The sequence below is a fragment of the Patiria miniata genome, unplaced genomic scaffold (assembly GCF_015706575.1).
Source record: "Patiria miniata isolate m_02_andy unplaced genomic scaffold, ASM1570657v1 HiC_scaffold_18, whole genome shotgun sequence".
NCBI lineage: Eukaryota > Metazoa > Echinodermata > Asteroidea > Valvatida > Asterinidae > Patiria > Patiria miniata.
In genome coordinates, this window is record NW_024037056.1 from 11,320,804 (window position 1) to 11,337,730 (window position 16,927).

General features: G+C 41.5%; 2 protein-coding genes across 3 annotated transcripts; one reads left to right on the forward strand and one right to left on the reverse strand.

Moving 5' to 3' along the window:
- The first annotated feature begins 26 nt into the window (after nt 1-26).
- LOC119724590 (hydroxyacid oxidase 1-like) lies at nt 27-9,778 on the forward strand. Of its 2 annotated transcripts, none has more exons than XM_038195700.1 (9): nt 27-115; nt 960-1,131; nt 2,729-2,880; nt 3,997-4,252; nt 4,541-4,692; nt 5,199-5,290; nt 6,674-6,835; nt 7,033-7,102; nt 8,699-9,778. In XM_038195700.1, exons 2-9 carry the CDS (start codon nt 989-991, stop codon nt 8,761-8,763), a joined length of 1,092 nt encoding a protein of 363 aa, XP_038051628.1. In that variant the 5' UTR covers nt 27-115; nt 960-988; the 3' UTR covers nt 8,764-9,778. The 2 variants fall into 2 exon arrangements, with proteins under 2 accessions (XP_038051628.1, XP_038051627.1); XM_038195699.1 differs by lacking the exon at nt 27-115 and adding an exon at nt 292-488.
- On the reverse strand, nt 7,916-16,713 carry LOC119725128. The gene is given in 7 exon segments (XM_038196488.1): nt 7,916-10,154; nt 10,268-11,777; nt 11,779-12,691; nt 13,380-13,706; nt 14,135-14,470; nt 14,835-15,233; nt 16,485-16,713. Coding segments are annotated over 7 exon segments (3,939 nt in total). The 5' UTR covers nt 16,570-16,713; the 3' UTR covers nt 7,916-9,785.
- Nucleotides 16,714-16,927: the final 214 nt, after the last annotated feature.

Sequence of the window (16,927 nt, forward strand, 5' to 3'; positions counted from 1 at the left end):
ACGACCGAATAGTGTATGTACAAATACACATCCATATGTATGCTGGAAGTGCGTTACACCATACATGTCCCACTATACGTCTTGACCTCCATTGACACCATTCATACAGAATACGGTAAGTTCGAACTGCACTACCATTTACGTGGGCCTACATGTACCTTTTTTTTTAACGAGATCCTTAATCATGGTATCAAAAAAGCCGACCGGATATTTCCAGATTTTGGGGTCGGTCGGGTGAGGGCGACAAACATCCAATAACAAGTTCATTTCTTTAATGCTGAGGTTCAAGGTTCGGTCAAGCGTAAACACGACACATATACGGGCCGACTATGCAGCTGAATTTCGATCTGGATGGCTGACGTTAATTAACATTTTGTGTAGGCCTACTCCTTGTTTTTGTTAGTGACGGAAACCTGTTGAAAGTTCATATACACTATCATTCGTGTTGCATGGTCTTGACGCCTTCGGACCACAGTGGACGAGTGAATGTAAGTGTTGTCACAAGGTAGCAGGTACATGTATATTCCTACTCGGCTTTAAACGTATTGGTTCAGGCTGTACATGTACATGTAGGTTTCAGAATTTGTTAATTCCAGTGTACTCACGGTGACTTGAATGTCGGCCATTCAATGATATATAGATCTGCAGCTAGTAAGCACTGTTTGGGTCTACACTTTGACCTCCTGCTTTTCAAATGGGCAGTTTTGACCGGTCACCTTGACTGCGAAATCTCTTGTCAAAAGTGTCATTTATATCCAGAAACGTGGCATTTGTGTTTTTTATTTAGCGTAAAAATAAGGTGAGATATGACTCATTTTTAGTGTATAGAATAAAGTACATTTGTACATAACAGCGCAACTCGGCAAAATACCAGTTGGCAGCGTTATCAGCATCAAGTTGAATAGCCTCCGCCATATTGTGATAATAATTTTGCCTCATCGCGTTCACTTCGCTGTCAGATTCGTGAAAAAGTAGGGGGTTGTGAACGATGATCATGGCGTCCGAACCAGTCTGTGTTGAGGACTTTGAGCCGTACCTCAAGGCGAGGGTGTCGGACGCTATCTGGCATTACTACAGAGGCGGGGCAGACGGTGAGCAGACGCTGAGAGACAATCCACTGGCCTTTCAGAGGTAATCCATTTTAATAACATTGTCGTGTATATGTCTGAGTCACTTGATGGTATAGTTGCTTTAAGTTGCGGAACATTGTTCTTGTTGTGATTTGGTTTCTTCTTGGTGGAGCGGCACAGCCTCATGACAAAATTGTGCACTTGGTGATAAAAGCATAAAAATTCGCAATTTGATTTTTTTTCTGCCATGAGGAAGATTCTTCATGCCATGAGAAAGATATGGAGGCATTTTGTATTTCGCCTCTAGAGACCTTTAAGAAGTCAATGACCTTTACATATTCTATTTTCAACATTTTTTTCTCAAAACTTAATTTCCATGTGACCCAAGTCTATGCCATTGGTCTTCATACAATGGAAAGAATGATCAGATGTAGAACCAACTCATATCTGACCTCTGCATAGTCACCTTAGAGAGGCAAATTAACGTTGTAAACCTTATTTATAGCTATTTATTATATTTTTACTCCTTATACCCCAACTTTTTTCTCGATCCAAATCTAAATGTTAGGTGTTCATGTTATGAAAACAATTTTCATATGTATGATAGTTCATATTTAACCTCTGGTGACCTTCTAGAGGTCATGACCTTTCTAAATAAAGCCTATCTTTTAATACGGAAGTGGAGATGAGATCGAGGTTGTGACTAAATTGTCCTTGGGGTCTGAATTCATGACATGTTGTAGAATTATAGTTAAAACAAATTTCTTTTGAACTATTTAGACTTTGGTCATGAAAAAGTGGCATTTGGAAGATTAAACATAGCGGCAATGAGGTATACAAAATTCATTGACCTCGCAAATATTACCAGATGATTATCGCAATTTCTCTCGAACACAACGTGCTTAATTCAATTTTTTTAAGAGGTTTGTTAGGTCATAAATATATGCATTAAAATTAATGTGTGACGTCATCATTAAGTCATTAGAAATGCCATTTTTTTAATAGTACATATTATAAGGAATGGTCTGATCGTCATGAAACTCTGTGGTAAGTTGGATAATGATATTAATATGCAAAATCCGAAGTGATGTCACAAGCTAGGACGTCATCGGCTGTTTTTTATGAATTTGAATTTTGTAAGATGATTTTACTTACAAATTTGACACTGGTTTTGATCAGATCGACTCCAAAATTTGGACACACACTAAGACCAATTTGAAAATGTGTGGATTGATAAGTGCCGTCACGATGACATCATAATATGTCATGTGACGTCATGTTAAAGGTGCACATATTTAAGCCCTATATCTACATAACTACAATCTGATTGGGTTGGAATTTTGTATTTTACAGAGATAGAGATGCATCATAAATTTTTGAATTTCTAAATTTTTTAGAAACGTTCACTTTATCTAGCATACAAGATATGCTGATTTTTTTTCTTTTTACATGTATTGTGGGTCATGTTCAGTGCCCAAAAATTGTGAAAAAGTTTGACTCATTGTGATACCATTAAAATGCACTTTGACCTTTGTTTGTACATAAGACACACACACAAATCATTATGCGGAAAAGCCCTAGGTCCTGTTCTTCGGACAGACATAGACCTCTTATTAATTGCAGTCTCATGGTTTCAATGATTTCCTAACCAAATAAAGGTATCGCCTTCTACCACGATGTTTGAAGGACGTGTCTGAAAGAGACACCAGCACCTCTATACTCGGTCACCGCGTATCATTCCCTGTTGGTGTGTCTCCCACGGCCTATCATGGCTTGGTGCATCGTGATGCAGAAATCGCCACTGCAAAGGGTAAGAGGTTACCGTATGGGCCTTATTCACAAGTCGGCCATAATGGGAATGAGGGTGAGGTAAAATCTTCATTTTTGGAGCTTTACCAGTCTGCTCTGATGAATAATTACAAATTTGTGATTAAACATACTCTAATGTTAAGCCACATTTAAAAAAAAAAAAATTAAAGGGAGGCTATAGTGAATAAATAGACTGGCACCATCACATTCAACAGTTCACAATTTATGAAATGCATTAAGGGAACACGACAAAAAATCGCCAACTTGTGCATAAGGCCCATTGAAGTGCTGATCCCAGAGGGCCAGCTTTAAAGAAGTTGTGGAATGCTCGAAGACATTTCCGTCATTTTCGGGTATATGTAGCCTAAGGTGTGATGAAATAAAAACGACTCTTGTTTTTGTCATGAAATGAATACAAAAGGTACGTTTGAGAGCTGTTTTCCAGGTCCTGTTTCGACCCGAACGTGCAATTTGTGTAAAAGTCGTCGTTGGGGGCACCAAACAAAACATAGTAAATCGTGACGTAATAAACAGGACTCGTTTATACTACGCTGCATAGGGAGTCCTGTTTTTTACGTCACGATTTATTTTTTTTTTTTTTGCTACATGACAGAAACAATAGTCGTTTTTATTTCATCACACCTTAGGCTACATATACCCGAAAATGACGGAAATGTCTTCGAGCATGCCACAACCTCTTTAAGTTTCCTCTGTGCATTATTTCACTTACTCAATGACAGTTGTGATCCAAACAGTGCTATTGTATAGGATTATTGGCTGAATCGGACCAAGTGTGCCGACTAGATGCACGAACGAGCCTAATGTGTAGCCATTCTGCATCTTGCGTCTCTGAGACTAACTATGCTAAGCTTGCCTTGTCTCGTCTAGGTGCATCCAGCGTTGGGTCTGCCATAGTTCTCAGCATTTTCTACTGACTCACTAACAGTTGTGATCCAAGCAGTGCTATCATATAGGATTATCCCGTAGCACCAATGTATCGGCTGAATCTGGCCAAGTGTGCCGACCAGATGTACGAAAATACCACTATGAGTAGCCATTCAACAGAATGTGGCACACTCTTTGACCACCTTTAATATGCTTGCCTTGTCTCATCTAGGTGTATCAAATGCTGGGTCTGCCATGATTCTCAGTATGTGGTCCAACAGGAGTCTGGAGGACGTGGCTGCATCAGTGCACCCTGACACGCCACTGCTGCTTCACCTGAACATCCTGCGCGACAGAAGCAGAATGGAGGCGGTGATCAGACGGGCCGAGGCTGCAGGCTACAAGGCAATAGTGGCAACGGTTGATCAACCGATGTCGGGGAACAGAATGCACCTAAGACTCAACATGGACATTGACTCGAACTTAACGTACGTTGTTCGAAAAAAGGTTTCAAAAATTCCTATTTCAAAAGAATGTGCAGATACAATACTTGGAGTGAAACTGGTCTGGTCTAAATTATGATAAATACTATATAATTTATGATTAATTTGAAGTTAATTTGTACTTTTAAGATGTGTCAATTGGCGGAAAGCATGACTCTGCGTATATGTAAATCGGGTTTACCATACTTCACCAAGAAGTGAACACGCGTTCAAAGTAAAGCCCGCGTACACCAAGAAAAGCTTGATATTTGTTTTTGTGTTATCGTTGCGAAGCCTCCCGCAAATGTTTCTTCCTGGAGATGAAATAACGCAAGGGAGAGCTGTAGCACTTGTATTTGACGGCTCACAAGCTCTGACGTGGAAGGACATCTTGTGGCTGAGGGGAATTACGTCACTTCCGGTTGTGATAAAAGGAATTCTTACAGGTGAGCAAAGTTGGGGGTCAGAATCATGAAACAGCCGCACTGCAACTAGAGTTTGAAAACGAGTCACTGAATGTGCTTCTTGCATACGACGTCTTGGTTGGTAACCATGCTAATTCATCATAGCTGCGCTTTGCATAATGGGAACGTTCAGCACCACAACAAAAATTATCAAGAAAAAAACAAGGTACCAGCAAAAAAAAATTGCAGAGGTGTTATCTTTGCAGAGGTGAATTCACTCATACAACTACTTCTGGTAAAAGTTGTGGAACAAAATTTTTGCGTAGCAGATTTGTGAAATCGAGAGATTAAGCACATTGGATTTTACAACAAATGATGCATCCATAGTTGTGATCTAACGAATGCTAGGAGACGTGATATTTCCGCAGGCTTCGCTCGAATCTGTTTACATGTACATGTGGTTCTAAAGTACCAAGTTAAAACGCTTTTTCACAATACTTTAGCTTTCTTATTAATGGAAATTGTTGTATTCCTTCTCACCCTTAAAGCTGAAGATGCAAGCGAAGCTGTGAAGCATGGTGCCGCTGGTATCCTGGTGTCTAACCACGGTGGCCGGCAGCTGGACGGGGTACCAGCTACCGTAAGTATAGTCAGTCACTCTATCACTGTATGTGCTTTAGAAACCTATTTTTATTTAATAAAACTACATTGAATTTGTCATGGAATCAATGTCAAAATGATTCAGTGTCATTTACAAAGCAATAATAGATTCCCACCAAAATGTGTATTAATCAAATTACCATTGGAAAAAAAATGAACTACGTGGCAGATTCTGAAGTAAACACTATTAAGTCTAAGGTAAACCAAGTACTCGTTGCCCCGCAACAAAGTAAAGCCAAATAAACTGCAGTTGAAAGTGTATTAGCTACATGGGGCAGATCCCCACATTAATTGTGTGAAAAATCAGGAAACTTGAAACAAACAGAAGCCTTCAATACCTCAGTCGCTTTATGTTCAAGGACCATTGTCCGTCAGAAAGTTCCCGTTTTGGAAAAACAAATTTGAGTTTCATAATTCAAATCGAAGACAAATTTTAACCCTGCGAGGCGCCATTGTTTCATTTTAGTTGTAGTCCACCACAGTACTGAACTTTGCAGTGTGATGGTGCATGGATGAGACGATCTAATACAATCCTTCCAGTAGGCGTTTTGGTGAACATAATCCCTTCTCATAGTGTCTAAATAGATGGGTAGATAGAGGCCCAGGAAAACAATTTCAAGCCTAAAAAGTGTATGTTCAGATGTATTTGGTCAGTAGCCGTGCGAAAAAGGTCGCGTTTTATCTCCCTTCCCTAGCTTTTGCATGGCCAACCCCAAGCACAAATGGCTGAGGCTACATGAATATAGCTAAAAAGGATGAGGACCACCTGTGTCCAGGCTTCAAGGCTGGGCCTAATTTTGATGGCCTTGTGATAACTGCAACCATACTGCACAAGCCATGTGGTTGGAGCTGGACTAAATCCTATGGGAGTTGGCCTGGGTCTGATCTTTGCCTCAGAAATTCAGGGTCAAAAGTCTAACCAGGGTTAAAGAAGCATTCATGATGCTTTTTTTCTTTCTAGCTTTGTCTCAATAGGGAACTTGTTGAGTATAAAATGTATGGACGAAAAAATTACGGAGTAATAAAAAAATATTTTAAAATGTACTGACAACGTCAGCAGAGTTAATTACCATTGGACCGTTGATTAAATAAGTTCGCTCTAATTTTTGTATCTATTGTAAACATGCAATATAATTCCAGAGTAAGTTAAGCATGTGCACGATGAAAACGTACAGCCATTAAGGCAGTGTGGTTTCCTCTCTCCATACTGGAGAGGCGGAAATCAGTCTAAAGGAAAGAGCTTGCCCCACGCTGGTTCGCTTGCTCCATACAGGTTACTGGTCAAAATTATGTTTACCAGGGAAGTGTGTTTCGTGTTAATATACCGTCGCTAATTAATTAAATTTAAACTGGATTCTATCAGATCGACGTCTTGGCTGAGATAGTCAACGCCGTACGTGGCTCCAATGTTGAGGTGTATCTTGACGGAGGAGTACGTAAAGGCACCGATGTCCTCAAGGCCCTTGCTCTGGGAGCACGAGCCGTTTTCGTCGGCCGACCGGCAATCTGGGGACTTGCTTACGACGTGAGTTACCGAATATTAATTTCTCGAGTAAAAGGTGACCTCCATTGATATATTATTCTATGGAAACAACAAGCTCCGTTTGGTATATACGTTCTGTGCAGTTTCCTTCCATAAATATACATGTGCCTAAATTGGTGAAATTATTATATCAATTTTAAATTCACCGAAATTTAGGTACTTTTTCTCCAAATACACAGGGTGACAAAGGAGTTGAAAAGGTTTTGGGGATTCTCAAAGACGAATTTAGCCTGGCCATGGCTCTAGCAGGTAAGCATGGATTCAGGGATAAATTGAGATTTTTAAAATCTCAATTACACCGTCAGTAGGCCTATGTATATCAGCATACTGTTGGGGAATGGATAGTCAATACACACTTCTTTACTTCAGGACTGTGTTTACTGTGACTTTATTCCACAACATTTTTTATAAATATACGTTGATTAACTTAACTGGTTAAAGTGAACTAAGGGAAAGAGTTGAGTTGAGTTGAAGATTCAATCGAATTAAAGGGAAGATACAACATTTGCAAACGTCAAAAAACGAAATGATCAAATTATCACAAAATACCTTACTGGATTGTTAGGGAATGACAGTCTAAAGCTTCCTGTACAATTGTGGCTGCTGGTGTGCTGACATTTTCAAGAAAAATAGTATTTTTCCAAAGCTGGTCGGCCGACCAGCGTTGGAGAAAACTGGCTTTTTTCAAAAGCTGCTCCTAAGTTTTCATATTTAGTTATTCCGCATTTTCTTTGCAATTGATTACACACCTATGAAGGGGTACAAGCCTGCTAGACTGATTCTCTGACCTTACAATTTCCCCAAAGTATATTAATTGCTCCGTTTCATCTTAAGTGGGGTCAGGGAACCAGACTACAAGAACATGATTGGTTTTCTTGGTTTTTCCAGCATCTGCAAGCCCATAACGTGAAACAAGTCAGTTTAAAAATATTTGCTATAACATACTTATCATCCAAATCCATTCATTTCTCAAAATTGCAGCAAAAGCAAATGTTGTACATTCCCTTTAAACCAAGAACTGCTCACAGGTCAATACCGAAAGAATATACTGTGGAAACAGGATGAAGTTGAAATAAGAAATATTTAATAAAGGAGAAACTCGGTTATGTTTTCTCAGAAATAAAAGGACTATGGATAAATAAAAACACCTTAAAAAAAGGCCCAGTAAGTTGCTGTCTGTACTGAGAAACTGTTAATGTCAAATGACCAGTGACTTAGGGTTAACAACATGTGTTTGGGCAGCGAAGATCGTTTTGCTCTGTATAAAACAATATTGACTACACACCGCATTGGCACACTGTAGGGGTGTAAGGAAAACTACCAGTAATGCATCACAATCAGAAGGATTAATCGTTCTACAGGAATGATTACTAAACAAGTTCAAAAAGTAACGTTGACTATCAATGTGTGGTGATTAACCAAAAAACAAGGAGAATTGATAATTAAGAACTCATTATATAAAAACGCTACAATGCATTATCTTTTCTAAGAGAGTTTGTTTATGCATGCGCAGAAGAGTGAATAATATTCAATAGTAGTTTATTTCAGTACTTCCACTTAATCTTACAACAATGATAATTCTTTAGTTAGGTAAATGTACACATGAAATCCAAAGTAAACACAATTGCATAACGAAGGACGGAAAATAAAAACCCAACTACTTCGTTACCAGGTGATGTAGTATACAAAAACAAAATCAAAATCCACTTATTCGGATATTATGCAAAGTATATGGCAATTAGCATCAAATAAGCAGACAGCTCTGAATGCAACGTAGTTTGGCTAAGTTTTACCAGATGACTGGGGAGACATCTGAAGATATCATTCTGCATTTCTTTTTATCAGGTTGTTCCTCACTTGCGGATATTACACCAGATTTGATTGCGACGATGCCGCACAGCAAGATGTAGAAGTAAATTTCGAGAACCAGTTCTTGCTTGAATTGAACAACACACAGACCCAGCTAAATATGCTTAAACTGAGAAGTTAACGGGCCCAGGGACTTTACAGAATATCCTCAAGCTTCAACTTCATAACTGCACAACATGGTTGATAGACTCGCCGACCTATTGTATGGATATGAATCTATCCATGGTCCAATGCCTAGTTACATCACTGACAACCATTTCTTTTGATTTTTTTCTGTAACTGTTTGCTGTTTATCGTGCGGCGTTGTAATCTTTGTAGAGCCCAATATAAATACCTGGTATGGTATTATTACTATTATTATTCAAGAGCTAAGAAGTATGGATTAGAAACTACGTCAACTTTTCAACTGCCCAACATCGTTGATAGACACGCCAACCTATCCCAGAGCTACGAACACTAACAATGGATTACAAACCACTTTGTCTTTACTGCACAACATCGGTGATAGAAACGCCAACCTACCCAAGAGCTAGGAACAATCATGGTTACAAACTACTTGGCTTTGCTGCAAAACATCGTTGACAGACTCGCCGATCTATCCAAGAGCGAAGAACAATCATGGGTTACAAAAATACTTCGACTTTATGCACAACATCGTTCGTTGATAGACACGCCACGCCACGTAAGATTATGAACTACAAATCGGCCCATTACAATCATATACATAACTGCACCAATTAGGTTTTAAAAATGGTTATCAAGCTGATTTGATGACTGGTCCTACACGAACGTTATGAGGGTTTGGCGCCACAATTTAGGAAATGGGCGCTCCTTCCGCAAGAAAACCCCATTGTGCCGAGACTTTCAATGAAACTACTTTGTCTACCCAATGAGACAAAATGGTGCAATACACGTACCATATCATAATCAGGCCTAAGTCATACACTATTTTTCAATCACAACGAAAACTGTCACCATGCTAGTTATTTCTCGATTAACATATCATTAATTATTACTGACGTATTAAGTTCAAAACAAAAAAGGCATTTTCGATGTAATTTGTCTACAAGCGTGTTTCCTGTACATCTGGTTTCTGTTTGGACTGTTTGTCATCGTTAATCGTCGAATGGGTACCAGTCGGCGTATTAGATGATGACTGGTGCCCTCTACGTTTACTATTCAGACTGAGCAGTTTCTTCCTCCACAACGCCCTCACGCGTTGGTTAAGGCAGAACGCGACGAAAATGAAGAACCCCTGCAGCGCGTTCACAGTGACGTTAATGTAAGAGAACACCACATGGTCGAAGAGTTCAAACACGAAGGCCAGTACCCACGTGACTCCGATCAGTACACCAAGCTGTTGAGAAAAAAAAATGACTGAACTCCTTACTTTCGTGGGCGCTTTCAATCTAAATGTATGGCATACATGTAGTTATTTTCTTACTACATAATTATTTTGCAACTTTAAAATTTTCTTGACAAATAGCGTGTACCTTGTGGCTAAGCATGTCCTTCTTACATATAAACGAAATGTTTTCAGCTTTACATATAATTGTTAAAATAGCAAATACCATGTGACGCCCTTTGACCAAGCAGGAAACGTAATCTGTAGGTGAGGTTATAAAACCGTATATGACCTGAAATGAAATATATGAAACGATTTGTATGATTGTGTTCATACTTTATATTTACCTTTGCGTATATTTTCACCTCTTTAAGTACCTCTTCTGCTCTCCCCCTTTGATGAATTATCTTGCTGTCTTTTCTGGCTTTTCTCACACTGAAGATGACGGAGACGAAGCAGGCTCCACTGATAAGAAGGGAGGTTGCCACGGGAACACCAAAAAAGAACAGGCGCGCGTTTGCGTCAGCGATCATGCACGGCTGGATTTCGCTGTAAATGGGAGTTAGGGCGGTGCAGTTGCAGTAGTGAAGAATTAGGCAGATGGTTACGACGAGTAAAGCACCACCCCAAACAATAATGACGGATGCTAGAAACTTGCGATAGTTAGGCCCCGATCGCCTTTGTGCGATATTGCTCCCACCGAAGGTTTTAGCTGCGTTGTAGGACAGCATAGCCATCCAGAAGAACGCGGCTAGCCAGTTGAGATGGACCAAGGAGGCGGAAACCGCACAGGCGTTGCCGATGAAGTCCAGGCCCCAAACCATGACTGCAAGAAAGAGGGCGACAAAGAGCGCCACAACGAGGTTCATGATGAACAGACCGGGCATGTTTCTCAGCTCGGAAAATGCGCAGTATGTGACAAAGGTTGCTGTCAGGGCAACGAGAGAGGCGCAGCTGCAGACCAAAGCGACGACGCCCATCGCAAACTCATTCGGGTCGGTCCACTGCACGGGACCGCAGACTGCAGCCTGCCCGTGGGGCATGAGGACGAATTCTCCCGGGTGAAAGTCCTTCCCTCTCGCGGTGTGCGTTATGGACCCACTCGAATCTCGAAAAGCAAACTCGTCAGGAGGGAAGAGTACAATCTGTTGACATCCCAATGTGAGCACTTCTAGGCATTCCGTTGGCACAAGCACATTTCTTATAAAGTCCGAGTTTTGTTTGCTCCATTTGAAGGACCTGAAAATTAAAAATTCCAGACTCGACTCGTTTGCGTCTTGTGAATCCTGGAAAACATCAGTCGCTACTTGTGTAAAGTTCGCACAACTTTCAAGATCGGCCAACAGAGGCGCACCCTCAGAAATATAAACGTTGACTTCTGTGATGTTACAGCGTCCGAGAATGCTCTTGTGGTTCTCAAACAGGCTGCTCAAGTTAAGCTCAAGTGCAGCAGGTGACTCGGTGATGACCGAAACCGAGAACTCTGCATGAGGGTCAAAATCAAAAGTTGGATTGGCTAGAATTGGGACAGCCTTCCAGTACAGAACATCGGGGTCTAGACTTCGATTGATAGATTCCGTGCAACTATCGTCGAGCAGGGAGAACCATGGCAAAACCGGCGGAGGTGCAGATCCCGGCAGTAGGCAACCACCATCCGCGGTAAATCTACCGGACACGCAGAGAACTCTGCGGCATCTGCCGAGGAACGGATCAAACAGCTCGCCAGTCCGGCATAAAGCGTTCTCGTTTCCACCCAAAGGCGAAGTTAAAGAGAGCTTCTACGGTTGGAAGAGGTTCTGCTTCCTGACGCGGCGAACAAGACACGACGCAAAAATCCCAGTTTTCCTGGTTCCTACACTTTGGACAGAGGGACCTACAGGTGTCAGTTGGGCTAACAGATAACCCGTTACACATCGCACAGTGCGGGTTGTGGTAGAGCGCTGCGTTTATTTCCAGCGGTGCGAAGTACTGCTGACAGGCTGATTCAAGGCTTGTGTTCTTGAACTCCGGGAGGCAAGATTTGATCGTGTTCACGGGGCAAGAACGGGCGGTGATGTGCGGCGGAGGTTCGACGGAATAAATGCCGGTTGGCACGCCGTGCACGGTCACATTAAATTTCCAATCGAACATTTGGAAGTTACCCCCATTGTCGATGTATTGCACGGATATTGGCCATGGATGCAGACTTTCCGGTCCAACTCTGTGGCACGCTGCGCAGAATACGTTCTTGTACACAGCGCCCTCTTCGTCGTAGATCGGCAGGGTGCCGATGACGTCATCACGGTCGGCCATCTTTTCGCAGCTCTGCCTTGTTGAAGCATCCGTCCACCACTTTGGGCAGAAACTCACTAGCGCATACCCCCAGTTATCGTAATTATCGTCCATTTGGACCTGTCTGGTAACCGAGACGCATGCGTAATGCCCTAGGTCGACCTCGACCTGGGGCATTACGCAGTTGGACCGGTAGTCATAGCAACAGTCCTCGAAGTACTCGCACAAGCTGTCGCATTTGCAAGTCTCTTGTTTGAATATTCTCAACGTGTCGCGGCGCCCTTGGTTGCATTCGAAGCCACAGAAGTTGATCTCGCCGCACAAATAGGCTGGAATGTCAAACCTCTCCGTTTCTGCAAAGAGAACCCACCACACTTAAACAACACACATGTCGGACTTCACCGTTTTCACGAAGAGCCATTTTGAAGAATAAAACGTTTTCGAGATAATCGCAACAGTTTGTCCCTCCTATTTTAGAACTGCCAAAACTACTACTTTGCAACACCTTTATGCAGTAAGAAAACATTCACGTGATTTTTGAATGATAAACATTCGTGTAGGCCTAAACCCAGCAATTAGAATCAGCACAATAGCTAATTAGCAAAATTTGAAACGTGGAGGAGGCAACAGAGGACGCTATTTGATATGGGAAAACCTGGAGCCAGTTCGGGCGGGAACTACAGGTAACCATGGTTCGACTTATACTTAGCTCGGTTGCACTAATCTATTCGACTATTTGGAACCGAACCCGGTGCGTGATTACATCACTGATACCAACAGACGTGCGCATCCTAAAGCACAACGGGGAACAAGGACTTTTGACAATCGTCTGACTAGAGTAGTTCGCACGTTGCTGTTAGTGAACAGGCGTACGTTACGTCAGAAGTCGACTAATTGTCTTCGCCCAAAACTTACTCTTGGGTTAATCAACAAAAATTATCGCAACCAATTACCTCCATCCTATTGTGTCTAACATTATTACATAATAATTAAAAAAAAAGAAAGAAGCTAATTCCAATACGTCGTTACTTGTTCACGTACCCGCAATGCATTCCACGTAGGCAAGTTGGTCGCAAACCACATCGCGATCGGAGGCCAACTCGCACCGGGACAAGTCGCTCTCGTGTCCGTAGCAGCCCACCCCTGACAGAAACGTCCCGTTGAACCCAAGACTCGTGGTGTTGCGGTGTACCAGGTTGACGACGATGCTGGTAACGTAGCCAAGATGGCGGCACGCGACTTGCGCGTCGCGGTCGTCCCATGTTTGCTGACAGATGGCGCCCCACTTGTCGCTGGGATGGTGTCGGCCCACCACGATACCCGAGGCTTCGTATTTGGAGTCGACAAGCCTGAGCTCTAATCTCCGTTCTGGCGAACACGAGGAATTTTGTTTAAAAATGAACAAGTGGCAAAAGTGAAATAAACCGTTTCATTATGTTCATGGCTGAAGACGAATCGTGACTTTTTTTTTTACAGATTACAGAATAAATGTGCGACAAGACGGCGGGCGATTTTAGTCGTTTATACAGATCAGTTGGAAGAAAATATCAAGGGATGCTATTATTATATATATGTTTTGCCTTTTGCCCAAGAAAGACGGACAGAAATGCTATGTTGGTAGTTTACCAAAGATGTCCCGTTTATGAATTCCACATTTGCCAGAATTTTGAATAATTATTTGCGAGTTATTGTGAATAAATTTATTCAACTGATTATGTAATGCTGTTTAGTGTTTTGTATATCCTCAGGAAAAATACAGAACAATAAGGTGAAGGATAATGGTTATTAGTCTTTACCTTCGTCTTCACTGCAATCCAGACCAGCAAAACCTGAACAGGCATCCGTGGAAGGTTGAAATATCTCACAATCGACCAGACTGTCCTCTTTCCCAGTGCATTTGACACAATCCAGTAGAATATCAAACGAGGTTGAAAGAGTCCACGTAGGAATGACGTAAGCAGTGCTGCGCGCGGCGTCAGAGTATCCAAGATGGCGGCAGGCGACTTGGTGCTCATGCTCAAGAAGCTTCCACAAGTTACCGCATACAGCCTTCCATCGAGTGCTGTTGCTGCAGCGTGCAAGCAGCATGCCGGTGTTTCCGTGAAATCCGTACTCAAGATGAAAGTCAAGAACTTAATTTTGGGAAAATAGAAAGGAACGAAAGACCTTCAAAAACTCAACCCAAAAAAAGTCTAGAAGGTTTATCGTTAGGTAATTTCGTTCATAACTGGTGAATGGAATTTAATCACTACTAACGTATTAAATACACTGTTATTTATGAAGATTTTAATATTTATGACATCGAGAGAAAAAAAAGCAATGGGATTTGTAGGCCGAATTGATCGTTTGCTTCTAAAATAATCTGTCTAGAAGAGACAAGAAAACAGCGGCAGGGGTGGGGGTAAATTCGAGTGATAATCTGATAATAGAATGAGCTGGGCAGAGACAATTCATAACGTGGCGATTCTGTGAATATAGTATTCGGCTGCAACTTACCCGAGTCGCATTCCAGCCACACCGCCTCGTCCAAAGTGCAATCGTCATGGTCGGCCATGTCAGCAACCAGACTACACCCAGAGGCGGCTCCGTCCGAAATTGGGCAAGAAAATCTGGCCCGCCTTAACGGGAAGTCCGCAATAGCAAGCCCATCTTGCGAAGTAAAACCCAGGGCCGCCGGCCCCAGACTGTCCGAGCTACAGTAGACCTTGTACCCGAGCTGCTTGCAAACACTGGCCCAGATGTCAGGGTATACGACCAACCCAGATGATCTGCTGTAGCACATGGTATTCCAGGTCTCATTGGGCGTACTGTGGAACTGTAGAACGCCCTCTTTCGGGGAAGTTCCACCAAACAGACGGTAATACGTGTCATCGTTTTCTTGTAACTGATCGTCACCTGGTAACGGAAATCAAGGTAGGCCTACTCTTAAAATATATCTTATGGCTACAACCCAAATTTGGAGCTAGATGCATATAAATAAAGGCACTATTTGTCTTTCAATGTATTTCATGATAGATGGCTATCGTTGGAATAAACATCTAAACACAAAACATAGCCAGTCGATGTGCCTGAAATTTCTGGCCCCATAAACGCTACGTCCTCTGATCCGGTTCGTAAGTGTGACGTCATTTCAACATAGACCTCGCCCTCTACAGACGGAAACGCATTGGAAATTGAAGTAGTGCCCCCTCCTGAAAATGAGGCCCAAAGTACCTCTCCCCCTCCACCTGCAAATGAGGTCTCAGTTATTGCGCCACTGATCCTGCGGCCTAAAATCGGATGGGAAAAAAAAAGTAATGTAATTTCTTTTCCATTACAGTTTGATGTGCTTTTATGATCCTAAATGGAGCATTAAAGCTTTAGCGAATTAGGCCAAAAGAAGAAGTTGTGTAGTACAGTAATAGGTGTAACTTAGGCCGAGGCCTGGGGAATGTGGTGTGATGTGTATACATGTGTACATGCACTATGCCTTGTATCGCATGCATGTTCATGGAACACAGCTTATAGTTGGCGCTAAACATTTCTTTACGTTGGTAGAGGGGACCATCTATTCGTCAAGTAGAAGAGTGAGTTTACCTATATGTGCACTATCTATAACCGCCCCCCCACAAAAAAATATAAATTAAAAGGCGACATGTGAGGGCAACACAATAATTTTATTTTGGCCGTATGGAAAGGAAATAATTCCATTACTTTATCATCCGGTTTTTTCTTTCCATTTTTTTGGAAAAGAATTCAACATGTCATTTCCAGATCAATATTTCGATTTCAGTTTCGCTTATTGTCTGATTTCTTTATACCAAAAATATTTTTTTTTTATTTTGATGATAATTTGATTATTATTGTTTATTCGGGGGGGGGGGGGGAGGGCACGGGGTTTTTTTTTTGGGGGGGGGGGGGTGGGGTGGTTAAAGACTACACCAGATTTAATGGGCGCTATTTACAACATACTTGATGCATACACGACCGTTTTCTAAACCCCCGATAAGACCTCCAGCGCCAGCTTCAGCTCTACCTCCGAGTTCGTTTTAAAGCCCTTATGTCCAATTGGAAAATAAATAAATTATTTTAAATTTCGCAAAGAAAAATCGAGGAAAGCTAGGGTAGCAAATCAAATTCATAAGTAAGTTAAGTAGCGTCACTTACCCGTATGTGCACATAATGTAACGACGGCAAAAGACAGGAGTACCGCAAATAGACCAACAAAGAACGAATTCCCCCAACAGATCATAATTATCTCCGTCTGTCTGATCCAATGCTGTTATATTCCTAAAGTAAAATCCTGTCGCGCTGAAAAGCACTTCGAAGCTATAGTGTCATCTACGGAAGTGTTAAAGGGACATTATACAGACTAACAAAAAAAGATTAAAATATAGTTATGACTTACCGTTATATCTCATAATACTGACTTAGTAATTAGTCATAATTACGATATATATCTCATAATTACGACTTCGTTATTGTTAAATCATAATTATGACTCGTATCTCATAATTATGACTTATTATTAAGTCATATTCATGACTCATATGTTATTATAATGACTTATATCTCATAATACTGACTTAATACTAAGTCACTACGACTTA

Bases quoted from the DNA above. Each gene is read 5' to 3' on its own strand.
- LOC119724590 (XM_038195700.1), top strand. From the start codon at position 989: ATGATCATGGCGTCCGAACCAGTCTGTGTTGAGGACTTTGAGCCGTAC. The intron at 2,881-3,996 runs GTAAGAGGTTAC...TGTCTCATCTAG, and splicing joins AGAAATCGCCACTGCAAAGG to GTGTATCAAATGCTGGGTCT. The intron at 4,693-5,198 runs GTGAGCAAAGTT...TCACCCTTAAAG, and splicing joins GATAAAAGGAATTCTTACAG to CTGAAGATGCAAGCGAAGCT.